General features: G+C 43.9%; 1 protein-coding gene across 2 annotated transcripts in view; it reads right to left on the reverse strand.

The window, feature by feature from the left end:
• Positions 1-17201, reverse strand: part of C2H8orf76 (chromosome 2 C8orf76 homolog) — a 70033-nt gene that overhangs the window by 34426 nt on the left and 18406 nt on the right. Inside the window, exon 2 of one of the 2 annotated variants that reach the window (XM_029591970.1) lies at positions 3142-3237. The exons of the other annotated variant lie outside the window; for it this stretch is intronic. Coding sequence (XP_029447830.1) covers positions 3142-3237 — 96 coding nt within the window. The remainder of the gene's footprint in view (positions 1-3141; positions 3238-17201) is intronic. 2 annotated transcript variants of the gene reach the window in all.

The raw sequence follows: 17201 nt of genomic DNA on the forward strand, positions 1-17201 counted from the left end.
TAAATATCATTTTAATGAATTGGACTGGGAGAGCATAAATTCACAGTCTAGTGTGTTCTGCCCTATGAACATTTCTTTAAATATTTTTTCACAGATTCTGCACAATTCTGGTATTCTGCAGGCAGCATTTTCCAATCCTGCTGCTTGGCAACATAAGTGGTTATGCTGGGCTGACCAGAGATAAAGAGAGGCTCAGCAGTGCTCCAGAGTCGACCTGTTCATACAAGCCTTCAAAAAGAAAGAGGTATAGCTGAGGGGAAAAACTATTAAAAGGAAGGTAAATAGACAATCACTTAGCAACTTGTGAAAATAATACCATGCTATGCCCCAGTATGGAATGCACTTTGCTAAAATCAATCTGCTTTCCATGAATAGGTAATGCAGAACAGAATGCCCTTTATCATGCATTTAGTAATAAATTGCCATAAAACCAGTCAGAGAAATGTGTCATATAGTCTTGAGTTTCTAAGGTTAACAAAAGATTTTCTGCATTATAGACAGCAAGTTAACAGGAAAAGCTTTGAGGCTTTTTATCTCTCACAAACTTCTTCCTATTTATCCTTCCCCTCTTCCCTTACTCCTCCCCCCTACAAAACAGCAGGGAATCAGATTAGAATATTCAAATCAAGGAGCCTGCATAGCAGAATACCAAGTTCATAACCCCTCATCAGTAAATCTAAGAGACTAATATGCCCTGGCATATGAGTGAGGTTCATTCCTATAATGGTATGCGCAAAACGAACCCATCTGGAGACGCCACACCTCCAAAAGGAACCTCCGTGTTCGAGCAAATGAAAATAAGGGCAGAAAAACCAGTGTTTGCTGCTACATAACCATCTCTTCTCATGAAATGCAGCCTAGTACTATAACCCTCACAAAAGGAGTAAAGGGTGTGCAGGAATAGTCTTTAGGACTGACCTTTCAGAGCATGAATTCAGGACAAAGGCTTGTTTCAGATAGTTTAATAAAGGCTTTAAATACAAATCATGGCTTGAAACAGCACTTGAGAGTCCCTCGTGACACCAGTGCTCCTTTTATTTCTATACTGGTTTCCATACGTTCAAACAACCTGCTGGGACATGTTATGTAAGTGTTCATTCTTTTATCTGGAATAAAGACAGGGAATGCAGTTTTATTTTTTTTTTCTAAATTTTAAATATAATTTTATAATCATGTGAGGTGGTAACCATTTGGGTTCAGAAATAAACTTGACAATCACTCTAGATGAAAATATGAAATAATACCAGTAGAATTTCAACCTGTACTTCTCACCTCAACATACAGTATAAAATAATGGTGAAATTTAAACTTACCTATTAATTTCCTTTCCTTTAGTCCTGCCAGACCAGTCCAGGCAAGTGGGTTATGCCCTCCTGCCAGAAGATGGAGACAGAGAAAAAAAAGCTCAAAGTTGACTTTACTTGCCCTATAAAGGTTGGTGCTATCTTCAGCTCTTTAGTATCCAATGTCAAAGCTAAGACAACCGAAAGAAATTGTTTGTTTTGGTTTCCAAATAACCACCATAACCTCTATCTGACAGCCAAAAAAAAATATTTACTTCATGATTATTAACCCAATAATAAGAATCCTTACACCAAGCTCACAATTAGGCTGGCTGCCTTCAGAGTGGGCAACAATGTACCTGCTATTGGATTTCTGAACCTATCAGATTGTGAGCCCTTGATTGCCATGGTTCCCTTGGGTGGGTTCTGAACTGAGGAGATCTTATCTCTAACAATCAGATATAGCAGAAGGAAGTTTGTAGAGGGGGAGGGCCTATGAACCCCCAGGAATATGTTTGGGTAGTATTGCTTCTATGTTGATTGTTAAAATTCAATAAATTTATATTAAAGCAGAACATGTGAGGGTCCGCAACAGTTTTGAAGGTTGAAAAAGGGGTTGGCAACCCCTGGTTTAGACAGATTTTTAACAGTAAATTTGAAATGACAGGCACCAGGAAGTGTAAAAAACAAAATTTTTAAATACCTGTCGGAGGGCCGCGTGGGTCCAGGCGGGAGCCGGGGGGCGGGTGGTCGCGTGTTAAATCTAGGCCGGGTCGCACAGACGCGCATTCATCCAGGCGGAGGAGCCCCCACCGGCAGTGAATGAATGCGCGCCTGTGCGACCCCTGCGATTCGGTGCTCAAGGCAGTCACATGCCGTGACGTCACGCCTTGAGCGCTGAATCGCAGGGGTCGCACAGGCGCGCATTTATCCAGGCGGCGAAAGCAGCCGGCTCCTCCGCCTGGATGAATGAATTCATTCACTGCCGGTGGGGGCTGCCTCCGGCAGGCGCGCATTCATTCATTCATCCAGGCGGCGAAAGCAGCCGGCTCCTCCGCCTGCATGAATGAATGCGCGCCTGTGCGACCCCTGCGATTCGGCGCTCAAGGCGTGACGTCACGGCATGTGACTGCCTTGAGCACCGAATCGCAGGGGTCGCACAGGCGCGCATTCATTCACTGCCGGTGGGGGCTCCTCCGCCTGGATGAATGCGCGTCTGTGCGACCCGGCCTAGATTTAACACGCGACCACCCGCCCCCCGGCTCCCGCCTGGACCCACGCGGCCCTCCGACAGGTATTTAAAAATTTTGTTTTTTACACTTCCTGGTGCCTGTCATTTCAAATGACATTTGAAATGACAGGTACCAGCGCACCCAGGTTACTGTATAGGCGCTGTATTAAGCGCCTATACAGTAAAATGGGTTGCACGGGCATAACCCTTCCCTAACGCTTTATGATATATATATATATATATATATAATATGAGTATTCTGTAATTGCTAATATTCCCTAAACATGTTTTCAAAGCTACATGCACATGGGACTTTGGTGATGAATATGTGTGCAAGCCAGTTTGTATTGAATTATTGTTATATATTGGTTTTTATATCCCAAATAAAAAGTTTTAAAGAAATACATTTTAGAAAAAAATACTACTAAAAAAAAAAAAAAAAAAGTACATTCCATCACTAGTCTGTGCAGCAAAGTACAGCTCCTAAGACGACTAAAGAGAGTCAGAACTCTAATGATGAATGTTTATTGTGATCTGCATTGAATGCTTTTGGAAATTGCAGAATAAAAAAAACTCAGTCAATAAAAATAAACTAATGAGCTGGAAAAACTAAAAGCAAAAAAGTACCTGAAAGTTTTGTTGTCTGTATGCCAAATCCCCACTGAATTTTTTAGCCGTCAGAACCTCAGCACAATCCTCGTTCCTTATCTCTCCACAAAACCACTGCAAAAGAAAAGTAAGCCCAGAATTAATGAAAAGCTCTCTCAGAGGCCACAACGGCAGCAGAGTGGTCAGGATAGAAATCCCTTCGGCGGCTGCACAGCAGGAACAGGGAAAGCTATAACTAGAGTCATTCAAGATTTTTGTCTTCCGCGCCACTCCAGTCCTCCCCGCATATACAGAAAACATACAACTAAAAAACAAATAAATCAGTGAAAATGTATTGGCAACCTCCCTGCCCAGAAAGGACAACAACAGACAGAAGAGCTCCACAAAGAACATTTTATATATTCGCAAACAGAAAGAAAACAGCAAGTAAATAAATAACAAAAGGCAAGACATCAGCCAAGGTAAAATAAACAAACTTTATATTATTTGATAGAAATGAATAATTTTGGGGGTAATTTTGTAGCAGCCCGCATGCTACATGCATAAGTTACACCAATTTTCAAGTTGAACTCACAGTTCACTTTGAAAAAAAATCTTTCCGCACACAGCTCTACCTGCTATTCATTGTGGGTAGCCCTGCTGTGAAACTTTGCAAAATCAAGAGGGAGGCGCTTCAGCGAAAGCCCTGCCTAGACCGCCTCTAAAAGTGCGCACTCAAAGGTCTCGTACAGGCACTTGTACCCACACATCCTGGGGCAGGCTATTTTATAGAAGGACATTGCTTTACCTGGGGAAATGCTTTTGAAGCTTACCTTCCCTAGGATTAGATCCACTCCCTTATCTCCTGTAGAGAAGATCTCTCTGCTGAATAAGCAGCTGACAACTCCAATCGTGGGGTTTTATGTAATGCTGCAATCCCGGGATTGCAGTGAACAAATCATTACCAATAATATTGTCTTGAATATGGAACATAAGAAATTGCCATGCTGGGTCAGACCAAGGGTCCATCAAGCCCAGCATCCTGTTTCCAGCAGAGGTCAAACCAGGCCACAAGAACCTGGCACTTACCCAAACACTAAGAAGATCCCATGCCACTGATGCAATTAATAGCAGTGGCTATTCCCTAAGTAAATCTGATTAATAGCCGTTAATGGACTTCTCCTCCAAGAACCTTTTTTGAACCCAGCTTCACTAACTGCACTAACCACATCCTCTGGCAACAAATTCCAGAGCTTAATTGTGTGCAGAGTGAAAAATAATTTTCTCCAATTAGTCTTAAATGTGCTACTTGCTGACTTCATGGAATGCCCCCTAGTCCTTCTATTATCCGAAAGTGTAAATTACCAATTCACATCAACTCTTCAAGACCTCTCATAATCATAAAGACCTCTATCATATCCCCCCTCAGCCGTTTCTTCTCCAAGCTGATCTGCCCTAACCTAAATATTGGGGTTACATTGGCCACCCTCCAGTCTTCAGGTACAATAGATGATTTTAATGATAGGTTACAAATTTTAACTAATAGATTAGAAATTTCATTTTTTAGTTCCTTCAGTACCCTAGGATGATTACCATCTGGTCCAGGTGATTTGCTACTCTTTAGTTTATCAATCTAGCCTACTACATCTTCCAGGTTCACAGTGATTTGGTTGAGTTCGTCTGACTCATCACCCTTGTAAACCATCTCCAGAACTGGTATCTCCCCAACATCTTCATTAGTAAACATGGAAGCAAATAATTAATTTAGTCTTTCTGCAATGGCCTTATCTTCCCTAAGAGCCCCTTTAACCCCTCGGTCATCTAATGGTCCAGCCGACTCCCTCACAGGTTTCTTTCTTTGGATATATTTTTAAAAGGTTTTATTATGAGTTTTTGCCTCTATGGATAACTTCATTTCAAATTCTCTCTTCGCCTGTCTTATCAATGTTTTACACTTAACTTGACAATGCTTATACTATTTTCTTCAGATAGATCCTTCTTCCAATTTTTGAAGGATTTTTTTTTGGCTAAAATAAAATCGTCCTCATTATCCAAAATGCAACCATGAAATTTTTTTAATTTTTTTTTTTTTAAATAATCAATCATGGAAAATAAGAACAAAGAAAAGTGAATGCATTGACTCCTCTAAAGCAAATGTTTAATTTGGGGCACAAAATATTTGTAGCTGAGAATGCCCTTGTCAAAATTCCACGCCAATCGCTGGACTTGACAGCAGAAAATCATAAGCTGGTAAGGGTGCCCCGCCGTGGCTTTCACTGTACTGCTGGTTACAGAAGGGCCTGCGACAGAGATATGATCAGCTGCAACTTTAAGTGGCTTTAAAGTAGCAAAGAGGGAACAATGAGTTGCTCTGTTTGTTGATGACGACGAGAGAAAAACCTTTGAAACCACTATTAGAAATGTGGGAAAAATATGGCACCGTATCTAGCGATCAAGCCTGTCTTCCTCCCCTTGGCAGAATCAGTTAAAAAGATTTTCCCATAGCATAGTCTTAAATGGAAAACTCAGACCTTTAAAATACCTAGGTATTCAGGTTCATTTACTGTTAAAAATCTGTCTAAACCAGGGGTTGCCAACCCCTTTTTCAACCTTCAAAACTGTTGCGGACCCTCACATGTTCTGCTTTAATATAAATTTATTGAATTTTAACAATCAACATAGAAGCAATACTACCCAAACAGCTGCGAGTGGATAAAGCTTACATTTTACAAACCTTTTCTCACTCCAAAGCCCACTCTATGCCATGTTCCTCCCCTGGTGATACCAAATTATCCTAACATTAAAGAAACCGTCACTGAAGGAGACCCTAAAATGGGCACTGAGGGGCCACGTCGTTACATCATTCAAACTCTCAAACCCAGCTAACCATTGAAAGGGTATCATATTGATCTACAGCCACATAGTTTTGTACCGTTCACTGACCCCTCTACATACCCAACAGCCTTTGCTTTACGGAAGATTTAAGAGAGAAAATTAGTCACAAAATTACTCCTAACATCGTAGTGCAACCCTTTACCCTTGGAACAATCTGTTTCCAGTGACTTTTTTTCCAACAAATATAATTCAATCATCACTGCCCTCCTCCATGCTGTAAAATCTGGGCTCTCTTGCAGCAATCATTTAGCCAGAATACATTTCAATGCCTGTACGCATCCTTTTGCCAGAAATATCTTGTTTGCCCGTTTCAGGGCTCTGCTGCTCATTCATAGGGCCCAAAATGCAAAAGGCTGCTGTCCAGGGAAATGTATCGGCGAACATTGTTGTGAAAAGTACTAAAAGATGTTCCCAGAAGACTTGAATTTTAGTGCATTCCCAAAGGCAATGCAGTAATGTTGCCCTTTACTGAAATTTACATGCATCGGTGGTTGTGATCTTGGTGTTATAAGCTTTACCAGGCCAAAAACTTATTCTGTGCAACATTTTAAAATGTTTCCATGTCTGCCTATGGGAGTATCAAGCATAAATGTCATCTTCAACTAGATTGAGCTAAAAATCCAACGACCACACTTCAGCAAGTTGTTGTGAAGAAAACCCCCTTTAATTTTTACATTCAGTTAAATGCTATCCCAAAAACTGAATTACATGATAAAAATAATATGCACTCCAGAATCATTTGCATTGTACAAAACTTAATATTACATAAGGAATGGTTTGTAAGAAACTGTGTTCTCTAGGGGGTGGATCAAGGCAATCTGCTGCCTGAGGCGAGGGATGAGATTGCGCCCCCCCCACGCATACACACACATACATACTCTAATACACACCCACAACCTCTCTCAGACACTGACACACACTCAGGCTCTAAGACCCTCTCTCTCCCCCCACACAAGCTCTCACTCACACGGATTCTCTCATACACACACACACACACGCGCTTTCACTCTCATTGGCTCCCTCATATATACATACACACTCACACACACACACCCAGGCAAGCTCCCATTCATTCTCACACTGGTCCCCCTCAACACTCTAGGCATGCACACATTCATTCTCACACACACAGATCCCAGGCACGCACCAATTCATTCTCACACTCACACACACACACACACACACAAGCAGTTACACATACACATTCACACACAGGTTCTCATCCCCCCCCCTCCCCACCAACACACACACACAAACACACATAGGCTTCACCCCCTCCAACACACACTCAGTCACCCACACATGCCCATAGAGCCTAGACCTTTTTTTTTCAGCCACCGCGTCCCTCTTAGGTTGTGACTGTAATCTCCTGCAGCCGCGAGACTGATCAGAGACGGTACCCCCCCCCTGCCAATGCACCCTGATCGCATCCCCTCTCTCCCTTTCCCTGGCACTCTGCTTTACCTGCATGTCATCTCCTGCTGCCTCAGGCCAGTCTCTCAGCAGCAGATGACGACAGTCGGGAGGATCGCGATTCCTGCTGCCTGGCATTGCTACTGAGCTAATCGGGCAGGGGTTTGATTTATCCCTCCCAAGCTGATGTTTGACTTTAGAGGCAGTGGCTGCACTAGAGGTGTTTTGGAGGGGCAATTTTTGCCGCTCCAAAATTCTTCCACCTGAGGCTGTCGCCTCACCCTGCCTCATGACAGAACCGCCCCTGGTGCTCTCTCTCCTGCCCTCCCCTAATGGTCCCTTCATAATCGCTATTGCCAAGCTCCACCACAACCCCTTCCCTCCTCCTCTGCTTTCCTCCACCTACAGACTCTTCCTGAGTGCTCTCTCTCTTGGTCATTCCTCCCTGCAGCTCCTTCTCTGGTTCTGTCCCTCCTGCCTTCTTCTTGTGACTCCCTTCCTGACTGCTCACCCTCCTGCCCTGCTTTCTTCACCCATGGCACCTTCCCTTTGTCCTCCCCTCCTATGGCCTCTTCCCTGGTTCTCTTCCCGAGTGCTTTTCCCTCTTGTGCACTTCCTCCCTCCTACCCTTCATCCATGGCCCCTTCCTGAGTGCCTTGCCTCCTGTCCTCATCTCCTTGTGGCCTCTTTCCTGCTCCTCTCCCCTCCTTCCTTCTCCTTATGGCCCCATCCCTTCTTTTATTTATTAATTTGGATTTCTTATTCAACTTTGTGAATAAGAAACTCACCAAAAGTGAAGTGGTGACAGTGGTGAAGGAGACTTAGCAGTTCAGGTATCTAAAGGTACCTGAATGTAATCAGTTTTGAAGTGCCTGTAAAAGCGGATTAGAAATCAAATGAATAATTAAATAAAAGATCTAGCCTGAAGGAGACTTCAGTAAGGACGAAACGTGATATCCATCAATGACAGGACTAAACTTGAAATAAGCCAATAACAGCATTAAGAATACAATCCATCTCAGAAAAATCAACACAGGACTAATTAGATAAGAACAGAAACATGCAATAGGCTGTAGCAGCTTGTTCAAGGTACTCCTATAAATACAAACATCTCAGTAAAGGACAGATTGCAGCAGCACCCTACAAGGTGCCAAGCAGTTTATATCACTCCCTCCTTCCTTTCCAAGTACTCCCTTTCCTATGTTCTCCCTCTTGCAGTCTCCTCCACATCTTTCCGAGTGCTGATCCCGCTATGGCCCCTTTATTCCTCCTGCCCTCCGACCCCTAGACCATGGCCATACTGCTCCCTCAGTGCAGCCTTTTTCCCTCACTATCAAGTCAGCAGGAGAGCCAGAGCCCATGGAGCAGTGGCCAGAAATGCTCCTCAGGGTCATCGCCCTGCTTGCTGCTGCCTCTGGTCGTGTGGAGGAGCAGCTGGTCAAGTTGAGAGTGGCAGGGTGCTCCCCCCCTCCTCTCAGCACAGATTCAGATTCCTCATGGTGGCAATCAGCTGCACTCTTCCTCGCCTTCTCTTGAGTCTGATCTGCCTTTCCTCAGCGTGGGATCAAGCAGTGGGATTATGCAGCAGCAGCCTTGGAATTGAGCTCCTCAGATGTTGCACTTTGGTTGCTTCCCTTCTGGTGGACCTCCTGCGATAGTCTCACGGACTCCTAGTGGTCCACACGGATCCCAGGTTGGGAACTACTTGTCTAAGGTATCCTAACACAATTTTGGGCAGGGCTTCCCAAAGTGGGGGTCAGGACCCCAAATGGAAACACAAAATCTTCAGAGGGGTTCACAAGTGCCTCAAATGGCAGCACACTCTAGGCTCCAGCACCAGCATTAACAGTAGAAATCAGCATGGGACCCATGAGCCATCATGCATTCACCGGTCCTGTGGCACTGCTCTTGCATAAATTTGCATACATTTCTGTGGTAATGGAAGGCCCTGCACAAGGAGGGATGAGGGCTGCTGTGGGTTTCATGAGCTTGCACTAGCCCACAGGCCCCATGCTAACTTTCATTAGTAATGCTGTTGCTGCTTGCAGATCACCATTGGGCTTGGGATCAGTCATGAGCCAAGGGGAGGGTTGAGTATGCATGGGTCAGTGAAGACTGCCAATGCTTCTCTTTTCTCACCCACCACTAAACCTACCCAAGAAGAAAATATTGTCCATCCCATCAACCTGCTCTCTCTTCCCACCAGCTGTTACTCACGTTTGTCTCAGAGCCCAAAGGAAAATGTTCTGTTGACCCTGGCCCAGGAGATATCTGGAGGATGGACTACTTGAAGGGAGAGATGACACACAGGAGGAGTTTGAGGGTTGGATAAGATGCAGCAGGATTGGCTGTTGAGGGGGAATGATAGAAAATCAACTGGGGGATGTAAGAAGAGGTTGGGGTGAGAGGGAAGGAAGTGAGAGAAGGAATGACAAGATCAGTTAGGGGTTATAAATCATCATCTGGGAGAATGTGAAAAGGGTTGGAGGGTATGGGTTGGGAGTGAAGGTTAAGAGAGGAGGCCCACTGGAGGGGATCAACCGAAGTGCAGGGGAAGTTGAGGAGGAATGATTGGAGGGGGACACCCCTGCTAATTTGTTTTGGTCATTCTCTGTGAATTTTCAAGTGATAAAATGGGGTCACATTTGTGTACTGGCTGAATATGGGGGGGGGGGGGGGGAATAGGCATCCTAGACATCCAATATCCCTGGGTAAAATGCTGATTTATGTTCTCTGTAAATGTCTTGTTCGTTTCAGTTATTGAGAAGAATGTAAGTGCTGTACACTTATTTTTGTTATGGTTAGTTATTAATTATGTATGTTTTGGCTACTTTTGAAAATCTAAATAAAATAATGTCTTTTTTAGAGAAAGTCATAAAGATTACTGCAAGTGCAGCCTTTGTCATAAATCACCTGATGTTCCTGCTGTACTGTTGAACTTGTAGTTAGTTGTATTATTCATGCTTTTCTGCATAGCTGCATTGAATTGCTCCTCAGAAACAGAGAAATGACCGCCTCACCCTCTGTGGTGGCTTCCTACTGCGGATGGCCAGCTGAACTTGTGCTGGTTTCTGCCCGTTGTGCATCAGCGGCTCAGCACAGGAAAATGGCTGTCCTGCAGCATCTGTGCAGCACAGTCCAAGAAAGAATTGTCACCAGAATCTATATATTAGGTTTCTTTAATCCTGGGATCCCAAGATTATTTAAAAAAATTTTTTTTTTCAAAAAAATCAATACTGAAATTCTGGGACTAAAATTCATGCCTGGGATTAGATACTCTATAAACAGCCCCCCAAATCATATTGGCCAAGCTCATTTTTCTCAGCAGGCAAAACTCCTCTATAAGAGAATAGGGCTTGGATAAGTTCCTTATGTATTAAATGCATTCCTGATGCATTCGATGCTATTCCCAGTTACCTTCTACAGCTGATTGCAAAGAGCAGCGGGTTACTCCGTTTTCCCTTTTAGAAGTGATAATTTATTTTTATATCTTTATTTCATAATATTCTGTAGGCCGTATTCACCCCAGTTCATTCTCATCAGGTGCCCTCTTTGATAGGAAAGGTGGCAGCTATGTTGCATGTGTTCTGTCTGTGCTCAGCTTTCCTTTCTTTCATCCAGATTTCCAGACCTTGACTATTTAACATCACCCCACATCTTCTATTCATCTGTCATGCCCTCCAATTCAGGACTTTGTACTATGTATGGCAAAAACCTATTTGCAGAGTCAGGTGAATAAAACTATTGCATGCCCTATGACTGAAAAAGATAGTAGAAAGGTAATGTACATTACATCTTAGATTTGTAGATTGCTTTTTTAATGACCTAAAGTGATTTACAGCACAATACAATAAAATATCCACACAGTAAATAATTCCATATTCCGACTCCCTACTCAGACAAAGAGGTCAAATAAACCCTATTTATATGAATGTTTAGAGCTGCCTCCATTCTGTAATGCATAATGCATTTCCAGCTTCTTTACAATTTGGATGAGATTCATCCCTTTTGTGCCAAGCAAAGTTGCTTTCCTAACATCAGCAGCATCAGGAATACAGCAAGGGAAGTACTTTGAGTATGCTAAATGTAGCCAGAAGCTAAAAACACTTGCCCAAACTCATTCATTGGCCTGCTCTGAATCACTTCCTCACACCATGAGAAACGGTATCATGAAATAAACACTCAAGAGGAAACCCGTATGCTCCCTTCAGAAAATGAATTCCTGTGCTGTAGAAGTTACTCTGCATGATGGACCACAGTAACAGAACTAGAGCACCAAACCAATCCACCTTCCATTCATCCACTCTAACTTATCTGAAATGACTCAAGAGCTGTCCTGCCCACATAAAGGCTGCTCAAATGAAAAAGGATGCCTGGATCCCCCGACAACTCACGCAAGCATTATACAGGAGGGGCAGTGGGAAATAGAGGCTTATTTGCACCACCCAAGGGTGTCAAGAGCTCCCCTTCAGAAGGACATCACTGGGACCACATGAAAGGAGGGCACATGCATATGCTCCTCAGCAGCGGTACGAGACTATAGCTGATATAACTACAACCATGTAAGCTGAAATACTGCTCAGCAGTTGTGTTTCTGTAGGACCAAGTAAATGCAGTGCTGTGTGTGAGCTGAACGATGTGAGTGGTGAAGTTGCAGGTTCTGTGCATCACTATTGAGAGCCACTGAGTTCATAGGTTTTTAGCAGTGTTAGTGCTATAAACTGTAGGTGTGTTTTCAGGTACACCCTGTGGAAGGGAAGCAGCGCCCCTGCAATCTGTGGGTAACGCTTCAGAACGTTAGTGGTGAACATATGGGAAAGTGTGGGAGCATGAATAGATGGCGTGGCGTAAGTGCGAATGAGAGATAACGTAGAAAGGATGTGAACATTGAGAAAAGGTATGTGAAGGTTTGACCTGCAGTTATCCTGACAGGAAGGGAAACACCATTTTTGAAACCTGAGTGCAGTGGATCCACCATGGGAAAAATGGCATGTCCCTTTTAAAGCCATTTGTCAGGGGAGAAAGTAGTCTTTGTTTTTTGGGTTTTTTTTAATTAGCAAAAGGTTTCAGATTTCTATATGATAGTATTTGAAAGAGTAAACTATAACACAGGTTCTAATGAGCATTTGGAAAGATTGGTGTATCTATCCCATAAAGCAATGCAGGAATCAGTAACCAACAAAACGAGCAAATGTAAATTTCATATAGAGACCATCATACAAAGGAGCTTTGCGAATCAACAAGGCATTGTGATTAAAGCTTGGAGTGGAAAACACTTTTAATCACAATGCCTTGTTGATTTGCAAAGCTCCTTTGTATGATGGTCTCTATATGAAATTTAGATTTGATCGTTTTGTCGTGTTGCATTTTGCGATTTGAAAGAGTAAAGCACCATGGGCTATTTTAGATAAGTTAAAGTATCAAAATCATGCCCCAAAGACTATACTAGGATCTACAGCAGGGGCCTCCAGGAGATATTCCAGTCTGAGTCAGCAGCAGGGCTGCCCTATGTGGTGGTGGGGGGAGGTACGAGAGGGAGGGGGGCAGGAGAGGTCCTGCGCATATGGGTTGTGGTGTTATCAGCGGCAAATCGGCCCATGCAGAAGAAGAGGGTCATCGGCCCTTGCGGTCTAGAAGGCAAAGGAGGCAAACAGGTGCCTGGGAGGCTTGAGATGCTGGCTGGGAATTGCAGATGGGAGCAGGGGAAGGAGGGGGCAGAGTGCTAGCTGCTGCATCCCACAGCACCCATCCCTTGCTCTTCAATCTCAGGGAGTCCTGCCCAAGTTGATTTACCCGGGGCCTCATGTGCCTCCCCTAGTGCAGCCCTGGGCAGGAGTAATTACATTTGGGTTTTTAGGGCTCCGGGATGCAAACAGAAATAGCATGCCAAACTGGGTCAGACCAAGGGTCCATCAAGCCCAGCATCCTGTCTCCAAAAGTGGCCAAGCCAGGCCATAAGAACCTGCCAAGTACCCAAAAACTAAGACTATTCCATGTTACTGTTGCTAGTAATAGCAGTGGCTGTTTTCTAAGTCAACTTAATTAATATCAGGTAATGGACTTCTCCTCCAAGAACTTATCCAATCCTTTTTTAAACACAGCTATACTAATTGCACTAACCACATCCTCTGGCAACAAATTCCAGAGTTTAATTGTGCGTTGAGTGAAAAAGAACTTTCTCCGATTGGTTTTAAATGTGCCCCATGCTAACTTCATGGAATGCCCCCTAGTCTTTCTACTATCCGAAAGAATAACTAACCGATTCACATCTACCTGTTCTAGACCTCTCATGATTTTAAACACCTCTATCATATCCCCCCTCAGTTGTCTCTTCTCCAAGCTGAACAGCCCTAACTTCTTTAGTCTTTCCTCATAGGGGAGCTGTTCCATCCCCTTTATCATTTTTGGTTGCCCTTCTCTGTACCTTCTACATCACCACTATATCTTTCTTGAGATGCGGCAACCAGAATTGTACACAGTATTCAAGGTGCGGTCTCACCATGGAGCGATACAGAGGCATTATGACATTTTCTGTTTTATTAACTATTCCCTTTCTAATAATTCCTAACATTCTGTTTGCTTTTTTGACTGCTGCAGCATGATGCATCATGCACTCTGGTGGAATGTGCACAGAGTGTGGCCAATACTTGTTTGTATGTATGTAAGCTGAGGCAATTGCGTCTTTGATCCATCTAGCTCAGTGGTTCCCAACCTTGTCCTGGGGACCCCCCCAGCCAGTCGGGTTTTCAGGATATCCACAATGAATATGCATGAGAGAAAATTTACATGTTATGGAGGCAGTGCATGCAAATTTTCTCTCATGCATATTCATTGTGGATATCCTGAAGACCCGACTGGCTGGGGAGTCCCCAGGACAGGGTTGGGAACCACTGATCTAGCTATTGTCAGCTTGGAGACTGCGACTCCCTTCCATGGACCTCTATGTAGTATGAATAGCCTGTAAGTCTTCCAGAAAGGGATTGTTTTATTTTGGTACCTTAAGAGTATGTGTCAGATGTCCAATTGATGAAGTTTGGAGTTTTTATTTCATACTTTGTCATCCTTAAAAGCCAGAAGGGACATCATTTGGGCAAAAAAAAGAGGGGACCAGCTGGAAGGTGACAGAATCCAGTGTATAGATGAAGTAGGATCCCTGTAAGGCAGGGCTTGTATCTCCAAGATATGTTTAGCCAAATAGAAGGCCACCAAAAGCAATCTTTTAGGGAGAAATATTTTAGGGATGCTTATCTTATTGGTTTGAAGGAGGGGTCCCATTAGGGCTTAAGAACCAAACTGAGGTCTCATTCTGGGACCACTGGCCTACAAGGGAGTCGAAAATATTTAGCCTCTCTAAGAAGATGAACTATGTCCTGGTGTGCGGATACCTGAAAGCTCTTGACTGGACCTCTGTAGCAGGACCTCTGTAGCAGGATAGGTTGCTATTTGTACTTTTAAGGAGCTAAGAGATAATGCTTTGTCCAGACCTTTCTAGATAAAAATCTAAAATGCATGCAATGTCTTCTTTCTAGGGGGAAAATCATTCCAATTTGGCAGAAGTTCTCAAAACAGGTGCTAAATGCCAATATAAGCTAGGGAAATAGATGTTTTTCATGCGGGGGAGCAGTCCTTCCTATGCAGGTGTGCTCTTTCAAGGGCCAGGCAGTAAGACAAAATGGAGAGTGTCTTCCATTAGAATTGGGCATTGCACCCCCTGGGGTTCACACAAGCAGCCTTACCAAATCCACATACCTTGGTGTCCTTGATTAGTCCGGAACTTTCAGAATTATCATGGATGGAGATCTTCTATTCCCTTCAGTGTCCTTCCCATCAGGGGCCAGGGTGGAAATACATATGGGCTGATACAGTAAAATTCATGGGAGAGCCGGCACTCCAAGGCGAGCGCCCACTCTCCTGGGCGTGCGATCGAATATGCAAATGAGGGCCCGCGGTAAAAGGAGGCGCTAGAGATACTAGCGCATCCCTAGCACCTCCTTTTTGACAGGAGCGGTGGCTGTCAGTGGGTTTGACAGCCGATGCTCAAATTTTACCAGCGTCAGTTCTCAAACCCGCTGGCAGCCATGGGTCGGGAAAACGGATACTGGCATAATTGAGTGTCCATCATCCAACCTGCGGGCCGCCGGCTGATTTAAAAAAATTAAAAATTTTTTTTTTTTTTAAATTTTGGGGACTCCGACTTAATATCGTCAGTTTTTTCTGCTTTTCTGTACACTTTCCCGGTGCTGGCAGCCGTTACTTTCTGTATCATGTGGGAATAACTAATAGGGCCATCAACATGCATTTGCATGTTGTGGGCACTATTAATTCCGGGGGGGGGGGGGGGGGGGGGGTGGCCGCACGTTTTTGACGCGCTATTACCCCTTACTGTATAAGGGGTAAAAATAGCGCGTCGAAAACACACGGCCAAACGCGGGCTATAGTACACTGCGCTCCGCCGGAGCGCACTGTACTGTATCGGCCTGATAGAGAAGGATATCCTTTGGCCAAGATCTTAGCAGGGAATATATTCTGCAGGAGGCTGGTTCCTTCCACCGGCTGAAGAATTTTTTTTAGCATTTGCTTGAGTTGCCATTAAATCCATTATCGGCTGCCCCCCACTCGGACATATTATCAACTGAAATGCCTCCTACTGAGTTCCCATTCTTCAGATGTAACCTATTGTTGCTGAGGAACTCTGCTTCCACATTCTGGTTTCCCACGATGGGGGAAGCAGACAGGAAACACAGATTTGGTTCTGCCTACCTGAATAGCATGCTTACCTCGGCTGCTAGCGTCAGGCTGTGGGTGACCCTTTCTTGTTCACATACTCTACCACTGTGGCGATGTCTGATAGAATTCTGACTGGCCTCTGGCTTTCACGATATCTACTACGAATATGCGTGAGATAGATCTGCATATAATGAAGGCAGTGCATGCAAATCCGTCTCATGCATATTCATTAGTTTAGTTTATTTCTTGATTAATCACTTTTTACTTCATTTAAATCAGAGCAATGTACAATAAAAGGATAGATAGAAAATTATAAAAAGTAGTAGGATGACAAAATTGCAATAATACAAATATAAGATTATTCAATGGCAGAGTAAATGAATAAATAACAAAACTCAAAATGAGAAGGCCACTTCAAATACTTCAAAACACAGCAGCTAGAATACTAACAGGAAAAAGGAGAAGGGACCATATAACCGAAACCCCTGCAGAATTACATTGGCTACCTATTGAACACAGAATTAAATACAAAGCCCTATGTACCATACATAAACTAATACATGATGAAAAATCGAACTGGCTAAACACAGCATTACGAGTGCACATCCCACACAGAAACCTTCGATCAGCAAATAAGGCACTCATAACCATTCCCTCAGTAAAAACTGCGAGACTAACCCAAGTGAGAGAACGGGCCTTATCTTTAGCAGGCCCCATACTTTGGAACACAATGCCTCTAGAGATCAGATGCAAAGAGATCTCAAAACCTTTAAGAAACGTTTGATGGGATCCAAGATGGCGGCTTAGGGAGAGGTCGCAACAGAGTTGGCCCTGCAAGTTAGCATACTTACCACGAATTATTCATGCCACATACCAAGAGGAAAGGCAGGATCCGGCAGGATTCCTCGGTGCCTGCCGTGATGACGCCTTCCCAACCAACGATTGTGGGCTTCTTTGCTCTGGCAGCTGCTTCTACTCCAGGCGGGTCCGCAGGGGTGTTGAGCGGGGAACACGCGGATTCATCCCAGGACATACAAGCGTCGTTGAGTCCTGGAGCGCCCAAG

The sequence above is a fragment of the Rhinatrema bivittatum genome, chromosome 2 (genome assembly GCF_901001135.1).
Source record: "Rhinatrema bivittatum chromosome 2, aRhiBiv1.1, whole genome shotgun sequence".
Taxonomy (NCBI): domain Eukaryota; kingdom Metazoa; phylum Chordata; class Amphibia; order Gymnophiona; family Rhinatrematidae; genus Rhinatrema; species Rhinatrema bivittatum.